Here is a 12,857-nt window from a genome sequence, read left to right on the forward strand (position 1 = left end):
CCAGCTCACTAAGCCCAGAATGAAAAAAAACGTACACTCATGGCTGCACCTCCTCATATTACCTTTTATGGACTTGCTCTTCAGAAAGACTTCTTCACACACTTGCATCTGTCTTTTAAAGTGCTTTGCATCATTCACCTGTGTCGGGGTAGAAAGGAGATTGAATGCAGTTGAGGCTCCTGTGTTTTAACACGTAGGCCAGAGGGGAAGAAGGAAAACTGAATAACGAAGGGGAGCTGTATTCCATGTTGACAGTTGTGTGACACATAAAGTTTCTGCAGTTTGCAGTTCTCACTTGCAAGGCAGGAGTTACTATTCACACCAGTATTACGGTGTGTTTTACGGGGAGATAGGAGAGTTAGATTTGGGGTGGTTAAAACAAAGCTGACAAGACATTCAGTGAAATTCTTTTGGCTATTCTTTGTTTTAAAACCTTCTTTGCAACTGATGCTTTGCTTTTTGATTTTCTTGTGGCTCTTCTTTATGTTTTATCTTCCTATTTAGCCATGATTGTTTGTATTTTTGATCCATGTTTATTCTTTGGTCACGAGTTAGGTTTGACTGATATGTTGGACAGATACTGACTTTATATTGCCCTGAAAGTATACGGCGATGATTCTGAATAATTCTGGTAACATTTTACCATTAACCTTTCTTCTACACTAAATACCCCTTGACTAACACTTTGGTAGAAGACAAGATATCTTAAAAACCAATGGCTGGATTTCAGAATAATTTGCTTTGGATAATTATGAGTCTCAGAAGATGAATCCTTAAGTTTTTGTTGCTTGTCTGACCTCCGTTGTAGCAGCGTACCAGGCCAAAATGTCAATTCATGTAAGGCTTAGTATCAAAAACTGTAGAGTGGTGAACGCGGACATTTTTTTTCTCATAAGAACGTAGTTAAAATGGGGTATAAAATGTTGTACAAAATGTATTGTGTAATCTAGAAAACAAACGAGGTAGAACGCATTGGCTGTCATGCAATTATGGAGACCATCTTCGATGTCTGTCGAGGATTTAGATTTTCTCATCATCTCTGCTGTTTATTATTTATTTGCATTCAAATGCAGGTGTCTGTTTTTATCAGCTCTAACTCTGTTCTTGTGGCTGAAGTTTCCAATCGGACTGAACAATGACCACCCCTCGGAAGAGGAAGTCTTGGCCTGGATATCCACTGGCTACACAGGAAACCCTGAAATATTAGCTGTTGCCCCCAGAGGCTAATTTGTCATCAGACAGATAGCTGATGGGTTCTGAGGTTGAAACTGAAGTTAAAACTTAAAGTAGGGAAACGGTAAATTTAATTGACTTAATATAGACTTAATTAGTACCTAGCTATCCAGCTGCGGCTCGATCAGGAGAGAACCAGGCGGACTGCTGAACCCAGACACTAGTTTGGAAAGATGAGGTGGTGGCAGCTGGGGCCAGGAGAACGTGACCAGGTAGAAGTGAGTCAGGAGCAGCTGATCAGAGCTAAATATTGATAATAAGTTTAATTGGCTGGTACTTATGCAGACTAGAAACATCTACGTAGTTGACTTATCACACACGGCGCTCTAGAAGGCAGCCATGAATTCTGCTGAAAAATGTCCTTAAAGCTTCCCTGTGGAGCTCTCTTGCAAACAAATAAAAGTTACTTTTGCATTCAGTGCTATTCACCAATTGCATTATGTGCGGTATGAATGAAAATATGCAAAGCCAATTTTTATTTTAAATCGAAATTGCTAAAATTTGTTTTATTTGCTTGCGGTCTTCCTTTTTACCAGCCTTTGTTGTTGCATTGCTGCATTTCTTGGCATGCTACCGCCACCTGTGGTTCAGTGGAATAGTGTGAAACCATTGGCAGGAGTGTCACCCGCACATATGCATGCCTGTGCTCCTTGCGCCCTCAGAGATCCAAAACTTCACAAGGAACCTTTAAGTGCTATGCTCGGGACAAAATGCTTCATATATCTCGGGCAGTACTTCATCATAGGAAAGAAATGGAGTTCATACAAGACTGTCATGCTCAAACTCTGCACTTGTACTAAGCAGATGTACAAGGCACTTGCCAGCTGAAAGTGACCTCTCCATTGTGAGGAAGTGCAGTGTGGTGCTAAATACAGAGCAGATGTACCTGTAAGTTAAGTGATGAAGAGAGTCAGAGATTCTACTTATAATCTTTTCATTAAAGGATCTTCTAAACACTGTATCCTCTATGAGAAGAAAAGGTTCCATAAAGGTTAATTAAAGATATTTTTGTGACCACATTTTCACCAAAAAGCGAATATGAAAAATTAAATCTTGATCCATATTTGAGATGCATTACTGCACTCTATACAGTTAAAGTGAAATGTGTGTTTCCTCTAAAACTGGTAACATTGAAATGCAATCAGCATGCTGGTTATAATTACACTCCCAGATGTTGAAACTTTTGCCAGATTGAGATTTTCAGCTGCCTTCTCCACCGTCTGAATGAACCTTTCATTTTTTTTAACAGTATGCGTGCAGCATCCCACTATCTCCTCTGTGTTTTGGCACAGTTCCACCCTCACTTCTAAAAGTTTAAAATATCTGACCTGCAACTACCTTGCTTATCTCCTTGGCCTTGGAAGAGGAAACGTAAGCGTTGGTGTTTTGTAGGTTAACTGTGTGCAAAAGGATGATAAATGCACATGAATAAAGCAGACGTTTGATTTAAAAAAATTAATTGTGAAAAAAATTAAGAATCATATTGTTTCCATTTTAAAAGATCTTCATCTATACAAAAAGCCAAAAGCAGGATTTCTGTTTAGTTGAAAAGTCCAGAGAAGATGCCATGTCGGTGTGGTGTTCAGTCAGGAAAATGCTCAGAGTGCTGAATTTCTCAACTGCCTGCTAAAAGCAAGTGCATATCTATTTTAAGGCCGACAACCTATGCCACTGATTCTTTTCTGAATGTTTCTTCAGTGGAACTTTTGAGGACTTGAGAGTAACGGATTAAGCAGTGTTTTTTTTTTACAGATAGTCGTTAGCCTAAAGTGGATTTCAGGTATTTAAGATATGTCTGTGGAGGGTCTGCGATTGATATCTGGTATGAAAGTGATGGATTGACTTACAGCTCTGCAGGCTTATGGCTTGTTTGGTCACTGTTTAATCAGCCAAAGAACAGAAGTCCTTTTCGCATTAGTCTCTATAATACCAAATCACAAAGGATTTGCTAAAGCGCTTGGGATCAAAACGTTATTATTGGTAATTAGCGAGAGCAGCTGGCGCAACATTTCAAACTGGCCACCTTGGCCTGTTGATGGAAATCCTTTTCCTACATTTATTGTGGAAAGACCGTGCCCGTTGAGAAATGAGAAATGCAACAGTGTAGAAGGATGGTATTTATTATGCACTTTTGGTATAGTCTATAATACGGTATTTGTAACACTTGTTTGAAGTTGACGATTATAGTCATATAGCAGTACTTGTATTTAATATTTTGGCAAACAACACTTTTTTTTTTTAATGTTACAAAGCTTAGATAAAATAATCTTATTGTTTCATTAGCATCAAACTGATCAAGTGTCGTTTCCACAGTGGCATGGTTCTGATTTTTTGAGCATTGGATGGAGAAGATATTTCATTGATTATGCAGTTGTCACAGTAAATAAGCAGCGGTGGTGGTATACACTCCAAATGTAAATTAAGGAGCTTATACTAAGCATAAAAAAACAGAAGTGTGGTCCCAAATTGATTGTGAATTTGGGCGACGTAATACCCCTTGAAAAAAAGCGGTAACCAGTGTTTACAACGAGGAGATCTGGGTGTCCGCGTGGCTAATTTCTAGGGCTGCCGCCGCCGGCGGAGTTTCTTGCTAAGATCTTGATTAGTCGACTAATCGACGCATATATATATATATTTTACCCCCCCCCCCCCAAGTATAGCCTCACAGACTGAATAACATAATTCAGCATAATTGATAACCATTATTTTACAAATGTGCACGGCCGCATGCTATAAGTCTGTTGCGTGTTAATGACACAGCAATCTTTTTCAGATTTTAATTCTGAATGTGTCAAAAAAAATCAACAAAAAGACTGTCGGAACATAGGCAGGTAGCTACACTAACGTTACTTACGTGTTTAGGGTAGGTCATGCTCGTCGTGGACAAGTCATAGGCGAAGTTTTTCTTGCAAAGTTTACAAAGTTATTTTCTTTTCCTGCGACTTGAGTTTTACGCCAGTAAATTCAATTAAAACATTACACAATCGTTAATATTTGTAGTTAAATGGACATTTTGATTGGAACGTTCGAATGGTGACAGTTTCACTATAGAAGAATTTCATCATTCACATAATCATTTTCACTTTTGAGCTAAAATGAGATGAGGAAATGAGATATCCTTCTCACTTTTTGTAATGTTGTGCAGCCACAGGCTACTTTAAGTTGTTTTAAGCTAGTTACTCTTATCTTCAAGCTTTACAACTGTGCAGACTCGTAGGGGAAGTGTAGAGGGTTCATATTAGGGGATGGGGGTCTCCAGGAGGAAATGCCTAAGCTTGCTCTAAAAGTAATGGCATTCTCTCCTCTTTAAAAGATGCTCTACAGCTAAAGGAGGCACTTTTGAACGAACGACATTCTTAGTTTGTAGCTTTTTAACAAGCTAAGACGTCACACTGACTTAAGTATAAAGCTGTGGGTTGAAATGGGCGATGTGAACAGAAAGACTGACGGTCAGAGAGCGGTCTGTGTTATTACAGATGACCTCATGCTTCAGAGGAAGAACATCTGCGCCTTAAATGTATGATCTCTATTGGCTGCATGTTACTAAATCCTCTAATCCTCACTTGTTGAGAAACTCTTCTGCCACTTTTGAAGATTTTCTCTTCTTGCCTATAACACAAGCACGCCGAGTGTCTGTTTCGCAAAGGCTGTTGAGCTCCTCTTTCAAAGCCTTTTCCACAGGCTGTCATGTGGGCTGCCTGGGACTGTCCTAGTTAGTCAGGCTTCGCAGTGATGTCAGGGTCCCTAGCGCTTGATGCAGGGCCGGGGAAGAATTCTCCAGTAATTACAGCCCTCGCTCAGTACCAGGCTGTAAATTCAGCACCCCGCTCCTTTCTCCTTGGCCTGATGGATTCAGGGTTCTCCTCCCAACTGCCACTGACAACTGACCATGTCCTCAAGCTGAAGTGCTTCCATCTCCTCTCCTCAGTGCAGCCAGCTAACCGACAGAGCCCATTAGTCACATCTCACCATTATTGTACTTCCCGCTCCTGCTCGTCTGAGTACCAGACTTAGACATGCCCATCAGCAGTGCTTTAAAACCTTGAAAGGATTCAGTTACACTTCTGTGCACGGGAAACTTCCTGTGCTGTACTATCAGTCTAACTTAAACCTCAAAAATCATCTATCAGCTTCTAACAAAACCGTCAGTCAAGTAATTGTGCCTTTAGTTAAAGAATGCTTGAGGATATGAAGGCAGATGATTCATGAAATGCGGAAAAAAAATTACAGATAACTTTCATATCAGCACATATCAAACCACATACAGTATATGACTATATAAGTCTATAATAGGCCAATAATATCACTCGACCGCTATATCGGTCTGGCTCTAGTAGGAAGAATTTCACAGATCTCTTGGATTAAATCCCTCCTTTTTTTGTAGTTAAGTCATTATGCTTGTTATTTTTGTTTCACTGTCATCATCAGACATCAACAGGTCTGTGGTTACATGAGAATCCCAGTTATCGTTTCTCGGAGTCTGTACTCATGAGGGTATTTGCACCCCTCAGTCAAGCCCATTGTTAACTGTGGCATGGTATCGTTTGCATCTGTATGTTAGTTACAGACAGCTTTGTCTTTGTGATTGGTTGAAGCCACTCTCCTGTACAGTGAAGGACCCTTTGTGTTGTTTCGGGGTCTCTTATTTGTCCAGCAATTTTAGTATGCTGGGCTGCTCTTAAACAAGCCATTCCATCCAGAGCCACTCAGGAGAATAATGCACTCAATAGTGTACCACTTCCGTGGCTGGCATAGTCACGGGAGTCAACAAAATCCCCCAGGGTGGTGATTTAGTGAAAATCTGATCCTGGAGCATATGGCCTCAGTCGGTTCCAGAGAAGGCCAGCAGACAGACATGATGCGTTTTAGCGTCTCAATCTTCTTTTTATTTTCCAAAAGCCGCCTCCCCTCTAGAGACACAACGCAGACTGCCAGGATCGGTGAAATAGTTTCTAATGACAGTAACAGCTGGAGTCAGAGAAGGATGGTCAACAATTCACTGTTAATATATGGGTGTATATTCTGTAAAGTTTAACGCACACTATGGGAATTTTGCCACTGTTGCTGGTCCAAAACAAATCTTGGTCCAAGACAAATCTTGTACTTTATCTTGTAGAGTTCCGAGACAAAAGATGAGCAGGTTATTCATCCCAGTCGCTCTTTTCTCAGACAGTAATAGGGTAAGTGTTTTGATAATCAGCGGGAAATTGACTTTATTCTTTGTTCAGGACACCAGTAACCCACAATATAATATATTATATATTATAATATATATAATAGTTTGCTGCTATATTAATGTTCTGAATGTTGTGTACAGCTCCTTTTAAATGCAGCACCTTGGACTTGAGGTACTGGGATGGGATGTTTTACAGACCATATGATTAATTTCTTAGAATTTATTTAACCAGGAAAGGCCTCATTGAGATTAAAAATCTACTTAACAAGAATCTCCTGGAACAGACACGTGTTTATCATGATATAGAATGAAATAACCACATGGTAAAGCGTGTTTTGTATACTCCCGTGTGAAATAAATACGTAACAAACAAATAATACTTTAATACTATTAAGAAGTTTAGTGCAACTTAACCTGAGAAAATTTAGTTACTATGTGCTTATTATCAATTTAGATGATGCAAGTTTCTGTCACAAAATCTTGATATATCATTTCATCACAATACGAATAAATGATCCCATTAAATTATTGCCTAGCCCTGTAACCGTTGCATGCAATAAACAATTTCAAGTCACAGCATGACTTATGAAGAAAAAAATGGGCAGATGAATGAATAATAAAAATAATCAGTAGTTCCAGCCCTAGACTGGAATTTTTTTATAATCCCTACACCTCATCTGACTTCACTTTACTCCAAGACAAAATGTCAACAAAAAAATGCTATGTAGTCTGCTCTAAGGCAACACAGTGGGAATATTTTGGTTGTTGGGGTGTTAAGTGTAGCTCTCCAATTTGTTCTGTGAAGGTTAGCTTTTGTATCTTGTCCATGCATGCTTAAACAGCCTGCTCTTTTCAGCCTTTTGGCCCTTTGCCAGAGCAAATGGATTTGCCTTGTAAAATCTGTCATCCGGCCCATGCAACCCCCATATCTTCTTGCCTCCATTCTTGCCTTAAGTTTGATCGTTACTACATCTGCATCCTACATCTTCTTTGTGTCAAAGCAGTACATAAAGCTTGAGATTTGCACAAGATGACTCACAGGTGGTTTTTTTTTCTTATGGTGGTTTTCTACATGGTTGAGTTTCAGTTTCTCGAAAGTCTTCATAAATGAATGCATCGGCCGTCTTTAAAATGAGCCCTCTCACAAGACTATGTCATATGATTTAGCTTCCTGCCTAATGTTTACTCCCCCCCTCAAGTGTCTGGAGGGCTCTGCACTCAACTGCCTCGTTACAGGAAATCCATTTAAGCCCAGCCGTGCAGTTTGGAGTGACCATCGGGCTAACCTTAGCACGCAGGAGGGGCCAAGGCAAATCAACGAACAGCATCCAGTATGCGTAAACGGCTTTGCCTCTTGTACTTTGTCCTGGCAGATTTTATGTTTCAGTTTGTTATTTTTTGGGAGATGGCAGCAAGTCTGCAGCTACTCAGAGGCTCTGTTCATATAAGCAGCAAATCTCATCTTTTTATTTTGTTACATTATTTTAACTATTCACTGCATCGGTGAACTTTAAAGTTATTCAATTCCCTGTTCTGTATTTTCTTTCCTTTGCAACGGATATTGATATCAAAACGTGTATGTTCCCCATTTCAGCAGCATCAGCATTATGTTTTATAAGCTGCTTGTTGTCTCATCGGCAGTTTTTTTTATTGTCTATAATATCTATATAATTATTTGTCTATATGCAGCTCACCCTGGCCTTGTGACTGTCAGCAGGAAAAATGCTAATCTTTGGATCAGTGGCATCAAAAATCACCAGAATCCTTTGATGTTTTCTGAACTACTAGAGGAGACCGAATAGATTTAACCAGTCCCAGTCAAAATGTACCGTCACTTTGTTTGTGGTTCATGGTAGTTTCTCATTTACACTATCTCTACGCTCTGCCTTGCTCTGCATTATCAGCAGCTATAGCAGGTTGTCTTTTGTCAGATTAGCTGCTTGTTTATCTCTCTATGCTGCAGAATGGCATCAGTCACCTCTTCTAATCTGATAGTGTAACTGCTACACTAACTGTCACTGATGTCACTACATACAAGCAAACAATATGCTTCAGTTTGTTTATGTTTGCTTTGCTTTTGCCTGACTTTCAGGTCTGCCATCTTCTGTTTACTGTCCTCATGGGGGCAGACAGGTTTAACCTGCATAAATTATTGGTATTTTTATGTCGCACTGACCTCACAACAACACAACCTCTGAGCTGAGTTTAAATGTTTTGATTAGGACTGGGTATCGTTTAAAAGATGTCAATACCAGTACCCTTAAAGTGACACTGACACCTATAGAGTACTTCATTTATAATAATATCTTCTGCATTTTATGTATTTATTGTTATGAGACAAGGTCGTAATATAGTATTCATGTCAGAGGGAACTGACCTCACCTTTTCCCAGACAAAAAAGCTCCTTAAATATTTCGTACGGAGCATTTAGTGTATCTTCAAAATGAGCATGGAGTTGTTGTAGAAGATGGACATCAAGTTTGTAAAGCGTGCCTTCTAAAAGTGAGTGCAAAGGGTCCAACACTGTGAATTTGTTCCAACATCTTGCAGATAATTATCCAGCCCAAAAAAGTGAACTTGTGAATGTAACGTTACTAATCTAGACCAAACCAGTTTAAACTGGGCTGGAGGAGCTCACAACGGCCCCCTGTTACTGTCTACATTTTGTGGGGACATGTCGTAGTTACCTGGGTGTAACTCCGGTTCTATGAAGACATGCTGAACTGGTTATATATTTTTCCTTCTTTGCATGCTGAATTGCAAACTCTTTAAAATACACCACGCTTAACTTCCCCACACTACAAACTGTGGGGGTTTTAGGTGATCCGTTAGTGGGCCAATCACATGTCACAATCAATCCAAGAAGACTTGTAGTGATTGGCTGTGAGCAAAACCATAAAAATAGTCACCTGTTTTTAGATCTGTGTAAAAAAAACCAACCCTGATTAAAAGCATCATTTACTGGAGAAGTTTCGATACTACGTGGTACTCCATTATTGCAGCCGATTTTATAGGTATCGACTTCCGATACTGAATCCTAGTGTTGATGCACTCTTCAATGAAGGCATTTGCGCCGACTGCTGTGTCTGCTCATTCCAAATCCAAATCCATGCTGTTCAGCTGACCTAAAGTAACTTGTTAGGCAACAAGCGCGCCATTGTCGATGCTTTCTTTCTCCTTCTCAGTCGGTGGACTTTGATGCTCGCCACACAGTGACTCAGTGATCCCCTCCTAATGAGACTGAGGTCTGTCCCATCACAGTGCTAGAGTCCATTCACCCAGAGAGGCACAGAGGGCAGTGACAACAGATTAACACCGTGGCCCCTCACAGGGTCTATTCCTTCACCAGAAACCCCACTTCTGGTGTTGCTCACCCAGTGCAATATCAGCTTATCACATTCGTATCGATCCTTTCTATATTTTATTAAGCAAATAGATTCATTTAGTACAGGATTACACCCTGTTTGAGTCAGTCCAATGCAAGCTAAATGAGCTTAGCCCACTTGCTCGGGAAATGAGGCCAGCTAGCTTCCATTCCATTGTTATTATAATCCATTATTCCACCTGATCTGATTGACATATCTGTTAATAATAGGTCAACATCCTGTAGGTACCACATTCACACCTGGTTACACTACAGTCTTCCACTGCTGTCCACTGAGCATGCATTAAATGTTGCTCAACAGAAATCGGGTATCGGTGTGAGAAATGAGATTGGGGGGAAAAGGAGTTTGTAATGGAACATTTGTCATGTACATTGACATGTACGCTAACCTTAAAACATCTTTTGCAATTGTTTCTGTCATGTCGGAGCATAAACCAAAGTCTGTTTTTCAATTGTAAACTCTCATTGCCTAATTTATCATTAATAGGCAGTTTAAAAGGCAGTTTATACACATCTGTGTGATATAATCATTACCACACAAAATAATTATCATGTGTGAAACGTAAGTGGGCTGATGTAATGCTAACTTGTCATCTTGTGTGTTTTCCAGGAGGCTTCTCGGTGGTGTTCCTGGCTCGTACACACAGCGGCGTCCGCTGTGCTCTAAAAAGGATGTACGTCAACAACGTCCCGGACCTAAATGTGTACAAGAGAGAGATCACTATCATGGTGAGTCGCATAAGACGCATTATCTATCAACTCGACTGAGGTCTTTCTGCTTGTCTTTAAAGATTTATTTTAAATATGTTCACTGTTTTTTATTTACACACATTTAAGTCATAGGATAGGAAATTAAGATAATATATTCTTTGTGCTTAATTATGCACCTGTTGGTTATGTTTGATGTAACATTTGTTTCATGTTAAAACAGAAACAGCTTATACAACTTATTATTTAACTGCCAGTTAACTTGCTAGTGCTAACTTGCATTTTAAGCTCTTTTTTACTGCTAAAGCCGTGGCTCTTAGGACCGACTGCTGGACGGTGCTCACTACTAAGAGCTTCGACCGTGAAACATGCCATTATATCGATGAGGACTGGCGGGTTTATACAGTATATGATTATAAACTTTACATCATGAAAACATAAAACCTTAGTGGATAAAACAAAATAAAATACATACCCTATAGATATTTTAACATTTTATCATCCCTCCTTGGCCATTTTATATGTGTATATTCCAGGCAGAAACCCAGCTGTCAATTAACTGGCATTGGTAAATGAGGGTCAGCTATAAAAAAATATCTAAATTAGCATCCCTAAACGCAGTTCATTGAAGTTGAAAATAACACAATTAGCTACTCATTTTGCTGATCTCCACACTATTTTATTCCTCTGTTCTGCTGCAGTGCCAACGTGTTAAACTCATTCTTGAGTTTAACTTCATTTCCCTTCAATACTTCCCGAGATGGAAATAGAATTTCTCTCCTTTTTTGTGCACAGAGGGCTTAATCTGCAATGAAGATACTGTGCTCATTATCAGAAAATTTCATGAGGGCATTTTCAGTTATGGGGTATTTAATTTAAGGGCATTGAAATGGGACACAGGCCCTCATAAAGATGCATGCTCTCATAAAGCGAGGTGCATGTAAATGGCTTCATTCCACCTTTCTAACCAATCCTGTTTGCCAGCATTTCCAGTCTTGCAAGAGCAAAGCCTGTTGGCTGTGTGCCGGGTGACATTGTATTAATGCATCCATTGACTAATACTTTTAAGCTATTACACCGAACTGCCACATGATTGCAGCTGATAATTCAATGTAAGATATTCTCATCTATTTTGTATTCTACCTGTTATTTACTACTTGAGCTACGTGCACTCATAGGAGCATTTCTGTTGGGGTAAAATGGGGCCGGTTGGAAAGTTGCAGAGCAGGCCCTCTCAAAAGTCCTCTCACTTGGCATGTCTCCATTACAAACAAACAGCCCCAGAGGGATTTACGAGACTCCGGAGGTGACTTATCACTCTGAATGGGTTTCGATCATTGGGTGATCATTGATACACGTGAATGGCGCTCCGTTCACTTCTTTCTCAAAGTGAGGAATACAAGATTGTTGCAGTTTGAATAATCTAGTCGACATTCAGACAGTTTTGTCTTACAGTTTTTGGCAAGGGAGACCCGCCTTATTGCGGGTGATCAACTGTAACCAACCACAGTGATTTCCTGTTTAATCCAATCACGAAGTGCCAAAAACTGCAGTTCTCTGAGTGTCCACTAGGGGCAGGTTTTATAATGGAGCAGTTTCTCATTGACCCCCATGTTAAACAGGCTGTTTTCACAGCATAATTAAACCTGTTTAAGGCAATGCCCTTTCTTGGTAAGAGGAAATGAGGCGGAGTCAAAGTCTGACAAGATGCCGACTCCCATAGGCAAGGACGATTGAATCAAGTTGAGAGAACGGCCCTCGAAGGAGAGGCTACGTCCATTTTTTTTAATACAGTCTATGGTGTTTTTCCACATTATGTGTCACTGAGCAGGTAAATAGTCTTGTCCTACTGCACTGTGTTTGGCTAGTACTTCCAACGTGCTTTAACGCTACACTCAGCAGGCTGTTGGCCAGTTGAAGCACCGGTATCTACACCCCAAGAGAGCGTAGATGACTCTTCAGTTAACGACTGTTGCCATGGTTGCTACAACTGTGCTACAACCACTACGTGCCCCCTGAGACCCATTCACACCATTGACAGAAGGATGTCAAATATTGGTCAATTTAAACATAAATGTGAACAGTCTCGGCAGAAAGTTGAAAATTACGTAGCCTTGGACAACAGCAGATGTCCATTTGCCCCGGCGTGTCAGTGGACAGCTCACTCTGAGCAGTTTGGCCAGCTTTGTGTGTTTGTTCACTTGCCCCATCAGCTGTGTAATACTCACTCACACATCTGACCTGACACAGACACAGTTCTGGCCTGTTGAGACGTTGCCTTAGGTGTGTCGGTTTCCACAACCCACAGCCTTCAAGTCTCTCTTCACATGCTGAAATTTGGAAAAACAACAAACA

General features: G+C 40.2%; 1 protein-coding gene across 1 annotated transcript in view; it reads left to right on the forward strand.

Moving 5' to 3' along the window:
• The window catches only part of bmp2k (BMP2 inducible kinase), a 62,422-nt gene that overhangs the window by 14,487 nt on the left and 35,078 nt on the right, over positions 1–12,857 (forward strand). Inside the window, exon 2 of the mRNA XM_083913246.1 lies at positions 10,405–10,523. Coding sequence (XP_083769372.1) covers positions 10,405–10,523 — 119 coding nt within the window. The remainder of the gene's footprint in view (positions 1–10,404; positions 10,524–12,857) is intronic.

This window comes from Echiichthys vipera, assembly GCF_963691815.1.
Source record: "Echiichthys vipera genome assembly, chromosome: 4".
Taxonomy (NCBI): Eukaryota; Metazoa; Chordata; class Actinopteri; order Perciformes; family Trachinidae; genus Echiichthys; species Echiichthys vipera.